General features: G+C 30.4%; 1 protein-coding gene across 1 annotated transcript; it reads right to left on the minus strand.

Annotated features, from left to right (window-relative positions):
• Window positions 1-1,187: 1,187 nt before the first annotated feature.
• MKS88_005722 (uncharacterized protein) lies at window positions 1,188-13,098 on the minus strand (the record flags this gene model as incomplete). Its single annotated transcript, XM_067219010.1, has 4 exons — window positions 1,188-1,262; window positions 1,399-1,547; window positions 1,653-5,072; window positions 5,541-13,098. 4 exons carry the CDS (start codon window positions 13,096-13,098, stop codon window positions 1,188-1,190), a joined length of 11,202 nt encoding a protein of 3,733 aa, XP_067070928.1.
• Window positions 13,099-19,522: the final 6,424 nt, after the last annotated feature.

Raw genomic sequence — 19,522 nt, forward strand, 5'->3', positions numbered from 1 at the left:
TTTTTTTTTAGTTTTTTACTTTACTGTATTCTCCCGTGTTGTTAAATAATCCCCACCAACACAATAGCCTTTTTTTTGTTTTTTCTGTGTAGCAGTTTGATTGTTTAACAGACTTTTTGATTGCGTGCTTGTTTTTATTTTATTTTGTTTTATTTATTTTTTTCCTTTCTTAAATTAAAAGACAATAAGAAGTTGCTTTAAAGGTTTTCCTTATTTAAAATGTAAACAGGTGCAAGCACATGAATGTGTGTGTACATAAAATGGAATTTAACAAGGTGGTAAAATAAATGAGAAATTTTTAAATAAAGTAAGTTCACATGAAATAACGATGTTGTAGGGGGAAATAAAAGGATGGACAAAATTGTTCATTTAAAAATATTTGGAAAAAATATTAAAAAAAATGCTTTAGCGGTAGATAACACGCCACGAACAATAGGTGCAGTGCTTCACGTACGTGTGTATGTATATATATATATATATATATATATATATATATACATAGTTGCTATAGTAAAAAAGGACAAAAAAAAGTAGTCATTATGTACTATGCCTACTTTATAGGTACAAAAAATAAAGAGGTGTGTGTGCCTATTATTAAGCTAATTTGAACTATTTTTTGTTTTTTTTCCTTACATATATTTAAGGAGAAATATACTTAAATGAATGCAAAACTTGTATCAGTTTGCACTGCAATATAGTGTGTAAACGTAAAATAAATTTTTTATTGAAAAAGTCTTTGTCTACCCTTTTCACATAACTCGACATTTAAGTATGTATACGTGGGCACATGTATGCAACTAGTGCAAGGAGATTCCTATCTTAGGTAAAATTTAAAAATAGTAAAATAAAAAATAAATGCGGAAGAATAGCATTATGGAACAATTTTAATTTTTCTCGTCTTTGTTCGTTATAAATTTAAAAATGTTTATCCTCTTTTACGTAAGTATATGAGCACGGAAAACAAAAAGAAAAAAGGAAAAAAAAAAAAAATTATTTATTTGTAATACTTCTTCGTTTGTTTACTTCTTCGTTTGTTTACTTCTTCGTTTGTTTACTTCTTCGTTTGTTTACTTCTTCGTTTGTTTACTTTTTCATTTGTTTACTTCTTCATTTGTTAACTTCTTCATTTGTTAACTTTTTCATTTGTTAACTTTTTCATTTGTTAACTTCTTTGCTTGATTAATACTTCAGTTGATGGTTGTTTTACTACTTAAAGTACGAGCACACGCTTTATTTTTTAGTTCCCTTCGAGGAATTGCATCCTCTGGAGCAAGGATCGAAATATGTTTTGTATTTATTGTTCCCCAGTGTCCTGGAATTTCACAATAGTACGCATAAACATACATATGTATATATATTTACTAATATTTTGCAGTTATATATCAAGCGGTTTCTTACACGGGCAATTCTTTTTTTCTCGTTTTTAAATGTGAATGCATAATGTTCAAATAGTTTAAGCTTAGAAGGCGATACACTTTTTTCTGTCGGTGCGTTACGTTCTTTTTTAACGTCCAAACGGTCGCTAGTTACTTTTGCTCGAGTTACTCCTGTGCATTTTTCCCTTGCACCTACTACACGTATTTCTTATACCTTAGCTATATTACTCTAGCGTACATGTGCATCTCGTAGTAGCTGTACTGAGTCAGTCATACCTTCATTTGCTACCCCATTTGCTACCCCATTTGAAGCCCCATTTATATTCCCATTGTCTATACTGTAATCATTCATAGGGCTATCATCATACCATGAGTTATCGCCACTTGGGATATGCTGTTCATGTAATCCTTTTTCCTTGTTATAACATACATTGTACTTGCCATATTTGGTAATGAAACAATTAATATAATTGGTTAAGTATATCGCTTCGTGTTTGGCCTTCTTCGAAATAGTGGTTTTTCTGTTTACTTCAAATCCAGGGAAGTATCTTAAAATATTATTATTTTTATTATTACTATTTTTATTTATATGTTGCCCTTTCTTTTGCTGAACCTTTATTTCAATCGCACTTTTGATATGTTTACTTGTATGATCTCTAGTCATTATATCATCACACGTAGTAACGGAGCTTACATGACTGGATGTTCTTTTGATTGAGTTGTCATTTGCCCATTTACATTTTATTACTTCTTTCTCCTCTTTCGGTATGATGTTTAAGTTTATTTTTGAAGCACTATTTGATTTTCTGTCATCATATATTTCTTTAAAAAGTTTTGTAAATTTACGTGCATTTTTAAAATATTTTAATCTTCTTACCCTTTCTCTTTCTTCTATTTCGTCATTTAAATATGGCGTTACACGATACCCGAACGGTGCACTTCTGTCAATGAAATTAGATGAGCAAGCATCAAGTGGTATGTTCCCTACCGCTTTTTCAAAAATTCTATCATATTTAGCTTTATAAAATTTTGTAAAGCTTGTTTTTAAACTCGGTTCACATGCATGTATTGATGGTAATTCGTTGAGAAGAGGATGGTCCTCTATGGTGTCCATCATTCCTTTTTCGTACATTGTGCATAACGCAGCTATATGCTCACAGGAGTAGTAGTGATCATTTTGAGTGTTCATGTTCTCGTTCCCGTTTCTGTTTCTGTTCATGTTCACGTTCATGCATTTATTTTTATTTTTTACACTTTCTTTAGTATTTGCAATATTATTTGCTTTATTTCTTGCTATATTTTTTACTGCAATTTTTTTATTTTTTTTAAAAAGCAGTTCTCTTCCCTTATCGTAATATGCTTTATTATTGTAAGCCTTATTTATTAAGCTTGAATGCAATTTATCTTTTTTTATTTTTTTAAACATTTTACTTAAATTTTCGTAATTTGTTTCAATATGAATATTATTTTTTTTTATTTTTCGTTCCTTATTTTTATTTTTCGAAAAAACAAATTTATTGATGCTTATTCCATTGCCGATAGTTTTATTTATCAAGTGTAGATTGTTTTTCTGATCTCGTCCTTCCATCTCATTTCGTTCTGTTGTTTGTGAGATTTTTTCTAGGTCTATTTGAATTTTCCTATGTGTATTTTCAATTGTAACTCCCTTAGACATGAAATCCTTATCTTCAGCATGTTCATTTGTCTCTTTTCTACACAGTACTACTTGCTCTTCCTCGTTCCTGACCTCTTTTCTTTCCGTAATTACTCCAACCTCGGTAATGATATTAACTGTACACGTTTTGCAGCATTGATCATATATGCAATCATGCTTCTTACCATACTCCTCGTGTACGTCTTTTTTGTTTGTCCTGGTTCCATCCATTTCACTTTGCATGTTAGTATATGCATGAGCATTTATTTCATTAATATAAGGTTGTACCTCATTTTTTTCATTGTCCTTATTTTCATTCTTAACTTTAACACTCAATAATTTATCGTAATTTTCCTTGCGCACAATATCTTTTTTATTTTTATTTTCATCAGTAATACTATTATTTGTCCTCTGGTCATATTTATTCTTTGCTACAATTAAATTTAAAATAAATTTTGTTAAATTTGGACAACTCTGATTTTTTAATATATATGATAAAATTTTTGCATCGGGATAACTGTTTTTTGGTAATCCACACGATCGTATATCATAATTATGGATATTACTTAAAATTAATTTATTCCTTTCTGAATCCCAGGGTGGTAACTCACCCTTCTGTTTATCTATGTAATTTTGGTACAAGTAATAGTACAAGTAAGCACTGCTACTAGTACAGTTGTCCTGGGAACTACCACCACCACCGCCGCATCTACTGCTATTAGCGCTGCCCTTATCGACGCTGTCTCTTCCCTCATTCTTACTGCTCCCCTCACTTTCTCTGCTGCATTCATTGGTACCACTACCACCTCCGCCACCATGAGAACAACTACCACTACCACCTCCGCCACCATGAGAACAATTACCACTACTACCACTACTACCACTGCCGCTTCCTGTTCCGGTGTTGTTATTATTGTTATTACTATCATCGTCATCCCTATCGTAGTTATCTTTCTTGTCGTCCTTACTGCTGAAATCTTTGTTATCCTCCTCTTCGTCGCTATTTCCACCGCTTTCGTCATTTTCGTTATCTTCGTCTTTTTTGCTATTACTACTATTCTTATCCCTACTGTCTGCATCAATTTCTACACAATCATCATTATCCTTGTTGTTTATCTCGTCCTTCACACTGCTGCTGTTATTAGGGCAGTTTACGTTCTCTTTCATAATGCTGCTATTACCACCGTAGTTCAAGTCTTCTTCCACACTGCTCCTGTTACCACCATAGTTCACTACATCTTCTTTCATATTACTGCTATTACCGTAGCAGTTATCTTCTCCCTTTCTATTGCTAGAATTACTTTCGTCATCCAACTCAATTTTTACGACATTATTACTTTTATTCATATGTCCACTGTTATCTCCTTTGTCCTTCCCATTGCCATTCCCTTTACTGCTGCTATCGCTATTGTTTTCACTGCTGCAGTTGGAACTATCCTTTCCTGTACTGGTGAGAGCGCTGATGTTCTTATCCTTCTCCTTCTCACTGATGTTCTTATCCTTTTCCTTCTCACTGATGTTCTTATCCTTTTCCTTCTCACTGATATTCTTATCCTTGTCCTTCTCATTGATGTTCTTATCCTTGTCCTTCTCACTGATGTTCTTATCCTTTTCCTTCTCACTGATGTTCTTATCCTTTTCCTTCTCACTGATGTTCTTATCCTTTTCCTTCTCACTGATGTTCTTATCCTTTTCCTTCTCACTGATGTTCTTATCCTTGTCCTTCTCATTGTTGTTGTTGCTATCCTCTTCCTGCTTCAACAAGTCGTTCCCCATATTTTTAGTACTACTATTATCACTACTATCTTCTTTTAAATAAGTACTTTTAAAAATCATAATTTTACTATCAACAATGTGTGTGATAGGATATTTCTCAGCATCTTGATCTATTCTTTGTTTTTTTTCTTTTTTTATTTTTTCAAATTTTATATTAGTTATATAAAATGTATATCGTTTTAAAATTTCTTCGTCTAGGTACTGGTTGTTCATATTTCCCTTCTTCCCTAAACTACACTCTTTATTATTATCCTCATTATTTTTATCTGTAAATTTTAAATGAAAATATAATCAAAGTTTTAATGAGTGAAATGGTAAGGTACATGTATGGAAAGACTGATGCAGACCCTCACGAAAAAGAAAAAGAGACGCCCACGCGTAAAATTATATACATATATACATATATATATATATATATATGCAGATGTGCAGATGTCCATAATCACATGCACTCATGCATATATATATGTGCTTGTTGGCATCCTTTTCAAAAGAATATCAAAATAATGCCAACATTGGAAGCCAGCACAAAGATGACTGGTCTATTCTCACAGTGCACTATGTGGATACAAGTGAACTGGTTGCATTAACCATCAGTGCATTCACTAATTGCATATTAATATATATATATATATATATATATATGTATATCGGTTCGTTAGCAAGCAAGGAGGTGCTTTCCTATGTATCATTGTGCATATCTGTGCTTCGTAGAGCATCGCTGCTCCCGCCACAGACACTACTACTACAGCAGCTGATACTAGTAGCACTACCAGAACTAATGCACTCCTTGCTTTCATTTCCAATGCTATCGCTGCATTCATCAACACTTTTGGAAATGATATCTACGTAACAGCTGTTGTACAACTCAGTCCTGTTATTACTACTGGTTTCCTTCTCTTTAGTGCTATGGATGTCGCTCACTTCATCTCTCTGACTGCGGCGATTGCTACTGCGGTTACTACTATGGTTACTACTACGTTTACTACTATTGTTACTACTACGTTTACTACTATTGTTACTACTATTGTTACTGCTATTGCTACTGCTATTGCTATTGCTATTGCTACTGCTATTGCTATTGCTATTGCTATTGCTACTGCTACTGCTATTGCTACTGCTATTGCTATTGCTACTGCTACTGCTATTGCTACTGCTATTGCTATTGCTACTGCTACTGCTACTACTTAGAATACTACTAATACTGCTACTATTGCTACTACTATTACTAATATTACTACTAATACTACTACTGATACTATAACTGCTACCCCCCTTTTTACGGGCACTGCTCGCGCAGCTACCGTTGCCTTTTTTTTTGCCGTTTTTGCCATTACCCGTGGTGGTCCCGTCGGCCTTTTTCCTGCTGGGGTAGCTAATCTTTTCAACCTTCTTTAATTTATATAGGTCAACAAACTCGTCGAAATATTTGCAATAATTGTGTAGAATCATTCTATAATCCATCAGTTTTATGGTTGAGTATATACCATACAAGTTAGGTCTTTGTGAGCAGCAAAGTAAGCAGTACGAATACCCACTTTTTAGATTAAGACACAAATTTGCATGGTTAACTTTATTGCTTATAGTACTCATCCTCAAATTTGATCCAAATTCTAATGATATTTTTACAGCATATTCAAAGACACCTAAAGCATACATATAATGATATAATTCATTTACTCTCATGAAACGAACTTTTCCATAATCTAATCCTTGTTCTGCTAATTGTTTTATTGTTTTTTGAGCATCTCTATGATGGTGTTCTCGAATTTCTTTTAGTAGTAGTTTTCGTCCAACATCCCCTAGAGGTCTATTAAACGCGGGTGACCATATCTTGTTAATATTGTACAGTATATTATCACACTGACTGATGTGATATTTTTCCAGAGTTCCGTTCTTTTCAGTTTCTCCCTCATTGTTTCCGCTGCTCAATGCTCCATTAGCTGTGTTATTTGTTTTTCCATTTGCTTTGTCATTCTCTTCATCATCTGCTTTAACATTTGCTTTACAATTTGCTATTCCATTTATTTTTCTATTTGCTTTGCCATTTGTTTTTCCATTTGTTTTTCCATTTGTTTTTCCATTTTCTTTTCCATTTGTTTTTTCATTAGCTTTTCCATTAGCTTTTCCATTTGCTTTTCCATTTGCTTTTCCATTTGCCTTTCCATTTGTTGTTCCACTCGCTGTGCCATTTGCTGTTCCATTCGCTCCGCCATTTGCTGTTCCATTCGCTCCGCCATTTGCTGTTCCATTCACTGTTCCCTTTTCTGTTTCTTTCAATGTGTCCTTTTCTGTCTCATTCGCTCCTCCATTTTCTTCTTCCTCCTTCATCTTCTGTCCACGTTTTTTCCTCTGGTTAATATTTTTGCAGTTACTTCTTCTCTTAGTGGGTGTGCTAGTCTTTTTCTTAGTTTTTGTTTTTTTCGTACTTTTATTGCTACTACTGTTGGCATCGCCATCAGTTCCGTTATCCTTGTTCTGGATGTTGTTGGCACCGCTATCGATACTGCTACAGTTGATATAGTTGTTATTTGCATTGTCATCAACACCGTTGCAGCTGCTTCTATTTTCAATTGCACCGCTATCAATGCCGTTACAGCTGCTTCGGCTTTTACTTGAACTAATATCAACCCCATTGCAGCTTTTTCGACTCTTACTCTTACCACCATCAACTCCACTACAATTGATGTGGCTGTTATTGGTACCATCACCACTGACGTTGAAACCCTCTTGGTACCCCTGCTGTTCCTCTATTCTCTTTTTTTCAAACAGAAAGCAAATATAATCCTTAACGCATTTTATGTTGTGGTGTATTGTGCACTCACACTCAACTGTAGCATCGGGGGTCTCTACGATCTGTACATTTTTTTTAGATAATTTGTAATTTGTAAATATATCTTTAACAGAGTAAATGCAAAGAGGTGTACGTTTAATACGTTTAGATTCAATGTCTAGGTTAAGAATGGTACCACCTTTTCTTACTAAACCACCGAAAGTTTTTGATTTTCTCTTTTTCTTAGGCTTCTTCGTAGGGTCCTCACTGCAGTTTTCATCTCCTTTCATTTCGTTTTCTTCATCTGGGTTGTCTTTGCAGTTTTCGTAGCAGTTGTTATCATAGTCTTCGTTGTTATCACAGTTATCATACTTATGGTTGAGCTTATCATTATGACTGCTTCTATAGTTAAGCATATCATCGTATATATCTCTTCCGCATTCATTCAAGCCCTTATTCACGTATGTATCATCATTTCCAATAAAATCTGCATTGTTTGGAGATGATGGATTCGATGCACAGCATTCTAGGATAGCATTAGAGAGAGGAAATAAATTATTATTACCATATATACCATTTGGTAGTTGCCTTGTGCTACTGTTAGAGTTATTTTTACAAACTGCACCAAAATTTTGCATAGGGGAATAATCAAATACCATTTTATTATTAAGAGTCGAAGCAGTTATACCATCTGGCATTACATTATTATTATTACATGCATGCAGAGGCATAGTATTGTTGTTTTTCTGGGAGAGGTATGTATCCGTGTCGTTCATGTTATCACTTCTATTATTACTATTATCACTTCTATTATTACTATTATCACTTCTATTATTACTATTATCACTTCTATTATTACTATTATCACTTCTATTATTACTATTATCACTTCTATTATTACTATTATCACTTCTATTATTATTATTATTATCACTTCTATTATTAGTATGTGCAATAGCATTTATCGACTCTTCGTTCGTACTGATACTTCCATTTCCAAGAAGCTTGTTCTGCATAATTTCTTTGTTATATAGGCTAGTGGTCGAGGTACTATTTTTGCTTCTTCTTTTTTTTTTTCTATAATTATTATGTGCATTATTTTCATAGTTATTTTTGTTTATCATTTCCTTTCTGTTTAATAATGTCTCATGGTGGTTTGTGTAATTCTTCTTCATGGGATGAATGCCACTACCGTTAATGGCAATGTTCTTATGTATTCCACTATTGTTATTGCTAGTACTTCCGTAATAACTATTCGAATTGCTTAACGCCGTCCTGTCGTAATTACAACCACTGACAATGTTCGAAGCGACCATATCAGAGCCATAGACATTATTCATCTCTACCTTTACGTTGTAGTTATCATATAGATTATTACTAATTAGCGTATTACCTCCATTATGCATATTTTCTACGTTGTTCACATCATTAGCATCAATCGCATCATTCATATCGTTCATATCAGAAGTGTTCATTGTTTCATTATTCATTAAAAAGTTGATGCATTTTTTTATTCGTTCGATGTTTTGACTGTTAAAAAGCCGCTTATGTATTTCTTCCTCATCGTCATTTCGGCAATCATTAGCACCATCATCAATATCATCATTAAGATCATCATTAAGATCATCATCAATATCATCATTAAGACCATTATTAAGATCATCATTAAGACCATCATTAAGACCATCATTAAGATCATCATTAAGACCATCATTAAGATCATCATTAAGATCATCATTAAGACCATCTTTTAGAACATCATTAAAACAATTATTTAAACCACTATTAAAATCAACCTGACCACCATCACAATCATTATGCACCTCCGGAGGAATCGTCCCAAAGTTGTCGTTCATGCACATTTCGATATTGTCCGACAGGGGGGTCATAGCATTTCCCACCTGTTCTATATTCTCCATGTAGTTTATATTTTCCATATTCTGCAGGTTTTCCCCTTCTTCTTCGACACCTCCAATTCTTTCATTCATGTTCATTTCCCCCTCGCACATATCACCTGCATTGTCAATAGGAAGCACGTTTGCTCCCACTGGATCGATGTTGCTGTTTATTTGCATTGTATAATTATTTAAATATGCAGATACCTGATTTTCTATGCTATAATTATCTTGGTGCATATTTTCTACACAGTTCATATTTTCTACACCGTTCATATTTCCTGCACAGTTCATATTTTCTACACCGTTCATATTATCGGCACAGTTCATATTTTCCTCACAGTTCACGGCAAAAGGAGGAGTCAAATTTTGCTCCATTAAATTTTCCTCGAATAACACGACTGTACCATCATTCGTGAGGCACTGATGACTGTCCATCATTATATCATCATTGAAGTTACCTCCGAAATTGCTGTTATTGTTATTGTTATTGTTGTTGTTGTTGTTGTTGTTGTTGTTGTTGTTGTTGTTGTTGTTGTTGTTGTTGTAGCTGTTGTTGAATTTTTGGCCTATATCCCTGTCGAAGCCGTTCATGTGTACAACTTCTTCGTTATCTTCTGCCGAACGGAGCACCGGATCAGTGCTAATGTTAAAATTAATATTTGGGGAAACCATGTAGTTACCATAATTTACTCTTTCATTTTTTATGTTTTCATTTATGGTATTATATTCATTTGTGCTGTTATTTAAAATATCCGTGTTATTGTTATACGAGAATAAATTAGTACTATCATCATTTTCTGTTCCCCTCAAATATTCTGGATGCACATTGTTATGTACATTATGATCTTCATTTTGAAAAAATATTTCGCTTGTACTTCCTCCACCTACTACATTTTTTGTATTACCATTATTACAATGTTCATTATGATTTTCATTTATAATGTTATCCCTCATAATAATATCCCTCTTACTTGGCACATGCATATCATTTACTTCTTGATCCTCGTTAGAACAACTAGCATGTCCGTAGTACGTACTATCATGTGTATTTGTGCGTATGATTAAAGTTTCATTCTGAACTAAGTTTCTGGGTGTTACATTTATTTTTAAAATATTACCACCATTGCCAATACCGCTAATATTGCTGCTTCTATTATGTTCACTTAACGTGTAATAATCCTCGGAGGTAGGCTCACTTGCACAATTCGGTACAGCGCTTTCATTTAGATTAAAATTTGATTTTTCGAGGTTACTGTAAATATATTTATTATTATATTGATTATTGGTAGAAGTATTCGTAAAACAATTGAGTTCATTTTCCTTACAAAGAGATGTTGAATAGTTGTTATTTATTCTTATATTTTTTAAAATGTTATCATCTGTTATCTGTTGTGTATCACTTTCTTCAATTACATTGAAGCTATTTCCATTTGTTGCAACGTTAGAACAATAATTTACTTCATCATCCTCGTGTTCTAACATTATACTTTTATCATTATACAACATTTCATCATTATTCATCTCACAATTGTTAAAAATGTTCTCTTCTTGAAGATTATGGCTTGTTAAATCCTTATCATTAGAATTAAAAGCATGTACAAGGTCAGAATTATTTACATTGTTCATATTTTTGGTGGAATCGTACGTATTAGAACTGACATTGTAATGTTCGTAATTACCTCCATCGTTCTCTTCAGCAAAATTATCGCATGCAGCATAGTTACCATGATAATCATTGCAATTTTTATCATTAATATAATTTGCACCGTTTGGAATAACCTGATAATTCTCTTTTTGTGTATCTACATCACAGCTATTGTAGTCATTGTATGCACCATGGTAATTAACACCATTGCTTATATTATTGTACGAGCACATATCACTCCCGTAGTTACTACTCCTTACATGGCTTACGTTGTTCATATCGATCATATCGCTCATAAAGCTCATATGGCTCATGCTGTTCATAGCGTTATTCCCGTGTTGTTCACTTCCTTCCATCTCTCTTAACCCTTTATAATCATTTTTTGAGTTCCCACTAACGTTACAGATATCACTATGTGATAACTTGTCATATCCGTTTCGTCTTTTTTCGTCATTACATGCATCCTGTGCACTCCCCATACAATTATTTACATCCATGCATTCGCATTCATCCATGCATTTGCATTCATCCATGCATTTGCATTCATCCATGCATTTGCATTCATCCATGCATTTACATTCATCCATGCATTTGCTTTCATCCATGCATTTGCTTTCATTCATGCATTTCAAATAACAATTGTTGTACTGGTCATTGTTAAAAATGTATTCCTTGTCAGAACAACTCTTAGCGCTTATGTATAACCTTCTACCGTGTTCCATGTTTATATAATCTATCTTATCTGTACTACTATTATTGTTGTTATATACATTATATGGTAACTCTATCAATTCTCTATCCCCATTTGCATGGTCCGTTAACATATGTGTACTAGCACAATCTTCTTGTTGGCCTACGAAGGCCTCACTGGGCACATCATTTGCTGGGTTAACCGGGTATCCACTTAGTAATACGTTACTTTGAATAGAGGTACCATTGATCATGTGTCCATTGTGCAACTGTATATTACTCATCTGTCCATTACTCATCATCCCGCTACTTACCAATCCATTGCTCCCAAGATGGCTATCTATCACTCCATCATTTAAGAGGGTATTCCCTAAAGTGTTAATGCCAGAAATGTCGTTGCTTATTATCTCATTGCTAATGATCTCATTGCTCAACAACTCATTAGCTACTACCATGTCGTTGTTTATCGCATCATTTATTACCATATCATCCATTACAACACCATTCATAGGTACGTTACAGTTATACAGTGAGTTGTTGTGTATGGCTTTATTCAAGTTATTCCCTTGTATGAATTCTGCTTTTACAACTTCATTATTTAAAAACTTTTCCCTCAAATTATTAGCATCAATTGAAGCATTACATATTATCATATCACTGTTTAATGAATCATTACTTAAAGCTCTCTCATTAATATATGCATTGTTCATATCGTTTGCATTTAAAATATCTCCTGAACTTACTGATCTGTTAATAAAATAATCCGTTGCACTTGCACCTGTATCAACAGAATCTTTATGTATAATTCTATTTCTAGAAATGTACTTATTATTTATCCTATCATTTGAGTTATTTGAAACATTTGAAACATTTGAAACATTTGAAACATTTGAAACATTTGAAACATTTGAATCATTTGAAACATTTGAATCATTTGAATCATTTGAATCATTTGAATGAACCTCATTAGTATTCTCTTCACATAAGTAATTACATACTGAATGCTCTCCAATAGAATTAGAATCATTAGAACACTGTTTTTGCAAATTTTTACTTTTCATATATATATTTTTTTGCATTGGTATTCTATACTCTTCGTTCCCTTCTATAGTACTATGTGTAGTAGTAACATTATCATATGAGGGGTTATCACATACAGCTCTTACATTTACACCTACCTGGGATGACAACCCGTTTATGTTTAAAAGATTTCTTTTTATAGCAAGGGTTGCTCTGCCGGAGTGGAAGCTAGCAGGGTTCACCTTCCCATTTTTATGTGCATCCATTTTTTTTACAATATGAAAGGAATACTTACGACAATATGCAAAGATAAAAGAGATGAAGGGAAAACTTGTTTAAAAAAAAAGCGGAAGAAATTTGTGCGCAGACGGGTGTACTCACAAATGTGCACAGTGCATATGAAAATACGTGCGTACGCCTATAAACGCCCAGACGGAATACGCATAAATTGTATAGACATGTATAGATACATGTAAATGTGTACATACATGAATGTATGTATGTATGCATGCATGCACGTGTGCATGTAAAGACAATAATTTTCTCTAATTAAAATGGTAATTTAATTTTTCCTTTAAACGTTTCCACAAATCTGCTGATTCGTACAAAAATATGTTTAAAAGGAAGTGAAAAACTGGGGCATAAAAAAAGGAAAATAAAAAAGGAAAGTATAACCTAAGATAAAAAAAAATAAAAAAATATATATCGTGCTTAGAACATAAATTAAAAGAACAAATTTGAAAAATTTCAAAAAGTAATGTTGTCAAGTTATGAACGTTTTAAAAATTTTGTAAATGTGGCAACTTATGGGTTGTGTGTGTTTGTGTGTGTGCGTGGGTAATGGGGGGGTTAATCTGGTTACAACGTATATATAGGTATATGCGTTCAAATGCACATATATATGTATAGGTTTATACGTAAGATTTTATATGTGTGCATTTATATATACATGTGCGCGTGTTTGTGCGAACATACTACAACTATGGAGTACCAGAGATGAGTTTTTAATTTAAAAAAAAAAAGTTAAGAGCAATGGTGTAAAATGAAAAAAAAAAAAAAAAGAAAAGAATATATACTATGAGATATATAAATATCATATAAACTTCTTCTGAATTTATCAAAAATATACCTGTCTGTTCAGGTAAAAAGGGACATAAATGAGTGAATTAAACGGATGAAATGGGTGGAAAATATGAGTAGAAAATATGAAAGGAAAAAATGAATGGAAAGAATAAACGGATAAATTGAACGGATGAACTGAACGGATGAATTAAACGGATGAATTGAACGGATGAATTGAACGGATGAACTGAACGGATGAACTGAACGGATGAACTGAACGGATGAACTGAACGGATGATTAAGAGGGCGAAATAACAGGTACATCGATAGATAAACAACATATAATAAATAGATGAAATCTTAAATGTTAATATGAAGCTTTTATTAATTTACGATATATGTGCTCTACTTTTAACTCAAAAAAGGTAAACCAAAAAAAAAAAAAAATATATATTGAAAAAACTATATATTAAAATAGTATTGTGTACATATGGATATAAATGTATGTAGGGGAATTTATAAGATGATATTAAAAACTTATTTAGAAGATATAAAAATAAAAAATTAAAAAATTAAATACAAAGTTTGTTTTATAACTAAATGTACTATATGTATGTATGTTTATGTGTATATATGCATGTATATTACAACATTAGCGCAACGAACAACTAATCTATTGTTTGAAATGTTTTCTAAGTATGATATAAATAAAGGTATAATGGAAAAATGTGCTTATAGCTTTTTCTGTATATACTTTTGTTGAAACAATAAGTTAAGGTAATAGTATGGGGTAAGTGTATAAAAAAATAGACAATTAAATGAACAAGCAAGGGAGGGGTAAATAAATATCATACATAAGTATGTATGCATATGGGAATATATGTATGTAAGTATATACTTATGTGTGTTCGTATGGGCGTGGGCATGCAGGTTGTGCTAGTTATAGTTAGCTACTTTCTACTGGAATATTTTGGTTAAAATAATATAATATAAAAATTGGAGGAAAATAAAATAAAGTAAAATGGAATGAAGTATAATGGAATAAAATAAAATATAAGAAAGAAAATAAATAAAACGTGAGAAACTTATCCCACGAAAAAGATAAATAAGTCGGTGTAACACTCGTCCGTTAAGTGTTTACGTTTAACATAGAATTCATTTCAGCTATGTATTTAAGCATATAGTCATATATGTGCGTATATACGCATGTACGTATTTATGCTTGTAAGTATATACATGCACATATGCGATGTAGTTGTGTACTACTTAAAAATTCGTTTACGCATAAAATTTAAAAATGTGGAATATTCTACAAGACAGGATGTATTCACAGGTTAGCACAATTATTTGAGGAAAAAGAAAATATATATACTAATTATTATGAGGAATATGTTTACATGCAAAATTTTTTTTTTTTTTTTTTTAATTTATATTTTTTTTACTTTATTATTACTCTTTTATTGCGTTATTATTACTTTATTGTTACTTTATTGTTACTTTATTTTATTATTACTATTACTATTACTATTGTTATTATTATTATTATTACTATTACTATTACTATTACTATTATTATTATTATTTTTATTTTTTTTTTTTTTTCTATTCCTTTTTACAATTATAGTATATATATAAAGCATAAAAATAAAAAATAAATTTACAACATGATTATGCCATTACGCATTTCCTATTAACAAAATAATGTGTGAAAAATATTTAAAATTTTAATGAGGAAATGCAAAAAATGTATTTTAAACTTCGTTTATATGTGAGTAGGTGTGTGTATAAATTAAATACACATGTCTGAATGGATGTATGTAGGGATATATTTATGTAAGGATTTGTGTGTAAGAATGTATGTATGTATGTATTTGTGTGTTTATGTAAGAATATATTTATATAAGAATGTATGTATGTAGGAATGTATTATGTAAGAATGTATTATGTAAGAATGTATTATGTAAGAATGTATTATGTAAGAATGTATTATGTAAGAATGTATTATGTAAGAATGTATTATGTAAGAATGTACGTATACAGGTATGTGTATGGGCTTATACCTGACTATACAATAAATCTGAATTGCTTGTAGCCAGGTGTGTCTACTTGCATTTAAAATGAACGTACATCTACTTAAATAGCTAGTTTTAATTTTGCCAAGAAAAAGCAATATTTTTAAAAATCAGATTGTTTTTCTTTACTACAAAACTATTATATACGTTAATTAAAAAAAAAATAAAATAAAAAAAATAAAATAAACCAAGTGCAAAATAGAATATTATGTGCACGCTCATGTATGCATACATATATATATATATATATTCGCTCACCGAAATGATTAATTTGTATTTAATTATTTAAAACGTTTATCTAACCATAAATCTTCTTTTTCCTATTTTTCAATGCTATGTTAATTATTAACAGAAGCATACTTTTGCACTGTTTACGTATGTATGTATGTATGCGCGTATGTATGTATGCATGTATATATGTATATACATATATATATACATATAAATGTAAATGTAAGCGTAAGTGTTAGTGTTGGCTTTCGTGTTAACGCTCGTGTAGGTTCAACTTAAATAATTGTGCTTGCAGAAATGCTTTAAAAATGCTAGGAATACAGAATGCATTCATAAATTCTTACGGCTTCTTCTATATACACAGAAGGAAAATTCATGTAAATTAAAATTCTGCAGATACAAAAATATATTAAAAATAATATGAAATTAAAATGTTTTTAATAATATTATTTATTTATTTGTGTTTCATAAATTATTTTCTCGTAGACATTAATATTTCAATAAGGTTTATACAAAGTGTAAAATTTCAAAAATTTAATTTTTGTAAAATAAATTTAAAAAAATTAAATAAAAATAAAAAAAAGAAAAAGAAAAAATATTAATAAGGTCTATTAAAAAATTTATTTTTCATTTTAAAAATTTAATTAATTTTATTTATTTTTTTTTTTATATAATCCAAAAAAAAAAAAAAAAAAATTCTAAAAATGTAGGATATATGTTGGAATTTGTTACTATACACGGACTACATGACTGTAAGAAATGTGTAAATAAATGTACATAGTACATATGCATGTTTATATATGTATGTGTATATTTATATATATATTATAAACATACTTTAAAAAAAAAAAAAAAGAAAAGAATTTGAAAAGAAACATAAATTACTAACTAAAATTCCTACATACATGTACTTTTTTTTTTTTTTTTTTTTTATTGATAGTTTTCGTTGTGTATTCTTCATAGGTTATATTTAGAAAACGACACACACATGCACATGTACATTTATATAAATGTATGCGTACACAAATATAGATATGTATATGTATATATGTATATGTATATGTATATATATATATATATATATGTATACACATTTATACATATATTTACATTTATATATTAAACTGTGACAAATATAATTTTGAACGACATTAATTTTAAATAGGAGGTGTATGCTCCCAAGGCTTTGTTTTGCTTAAAAAGGCGCAAGAACATAGAGGAAAAAAAAAAAAAAAAATAGGAAACATGAATAAAATGTAAATTGGGTGAAGTGCAAAAGGAATGAAGCAAAAAATGGATGAAGCGCAAAATGAGTAAAATGCAAAATAAGCAAAATACAAAAAAAAAAGAATTTTTTTTTTTTTTTTTTTTTAGTTATTCATTTGAGGTGTGTCGTTCTATCCTCTTTTTGCGACTTTTTTTGTACATATAACATACACGTAAAAAATAGAAATTAAATATTATATTTTTCTTTTTTTTTCATTTTTTTTTTTTTTTTTCTTTTTAATTTTTTGTTCTTTCTTTATACTTGTTTCTTGCTTCTTTAATTTCCGCGCAAAAATAAAAGATTAAAAGTTCTTCCAAAAAGTGTGCACTGTGTATTAACAAATTTTCATATATTCTGTTTCAATAGCGGGTTATAAATATTTCATCTATTTTTTTGCAGTTCAATAGCACCATATGTTTATATGTGTACTCATTGTGCATATTGTATTTATTATTATTTTTTTTTTTTTTTTTTACATCATGCCTTATTATTATTATACCCTCTTTTTTTTTTTTTTTTTTTTTTTTGTTTCGCCTATTGCGTCCTCCCATTTATGAAATTTTAACAGAACATAATTAAATATTCATGCGTAGTAGTCCAAAATTTCAATGTGTACACAATTTGTACACTTTTACTTTCTACACGTATTTTTATATACATGTACATATATACGTGTATGTATATATACGTTTTCATATATGTTTATATTTTTTTTTTTTTTTCTGCATGTGTATTTTTTTTTACTTATATTTTTTCTACATACGTTATTTTTTCGTGCACATTTGAAATACATGTTATGCCGAAACAATTTTAGCACTTGTATATCTTGTATTATTTAAACGATTCCCTTTTGCAATTATTACACAGTTATTTCGCAGTACACTATTTTTAAATTAGGCACGTATATTCGTATATTCATATGCGTAAATATATTTGTGCATATATATATATATATATATATATAACATATACGTGTATATATACAAGTATATGCGCATAAATTTATTCTTGTAAATTTCTTCTTTTTTATATACTTCAAATATACGGAACTACAATAATTTTGCCTATTGCTCGATTATATTTTTTTTTTTTTTTTTTTTTGTGACCTTTAAAAATTCATTATTATTGTCAGAAGCCATTTTTAGCAGAGAGGCATAAAAATAATATATCGCCTTTTTTTTTTTTTTTTATAAAAAAATATATTTTTTCATAACATATAATTTTATGTTTAAAAATTATTTTAATTCTATACTATTTTTTTTGCGTAATTATCTTTTTCAATTTTTGGAATTAAGAAAATTTTCCTCTTTTTTTTCTATTTTTTAAAAAATGCTATATATTCTTATATGACAAATTCTGTACGTAGAAATTCTTTACAAATAAAAATAAAACAAAATAAACACGCAACTGTATAACTATATTGTTCCTTCAATAAAAATCTAAGCAATTGCCATAAAACGAGGCATATATGTGAATACGAATGTGCATGTGCACAATTTATACAGTCATTTATGTGTTTAATACGCGCGTTAAAAGGTGTACAAATGTATATACGTGTGAATGGATGTACGTGTTAATGTACATATGTGTTAATGTACATATGTGTTAATGTACATATGTGTAAATGTACATATGTGTAAATGTATATACGTGTAAATGTACATATGTGTAAATGTACATATGTGTAAATGTATATACGTGTAAATGTACATATGTGTAAATGTACATATGTGTAAATGTATATACGTGTAAATGTACATGTGTAAATGTATATACGTGTAAATATAACCCCTACCAAAAATTAATGTAAACGGGGGAGTGCTATTATATATACGCGCTTGTCGAAAAAAGCGAAGGCACATATGCACATGACACACATTTCTTGAGCGTAAACTTATATCACATAAGTGTATGTGTTTATATATACATCCCATTTTTATTTTAAGAACAATTTGCATTTAAGAGGAAGAAAATAAAAATACTTTAATCTTTTGTTTCAAATAAGGTCAGTTTAAGGAGCAAAACGAATTAACCAGTAACATTAAAAGAGAAAAAAAA

This window comes from Plasmodium brasilianum, chromosome 14 (genome assembly GCF_023973825.1).
Source record: "Plasmodium brasilianum strain Bolivian I chromosome 14, whole genome shotgun sequence".
Lineage (NCBI taxonomy): Eukaryota > Apicomplexa > Aconoidasida > Haemosporida > Plasmodiidae > Plasmodium > Plasmodium brasilianum.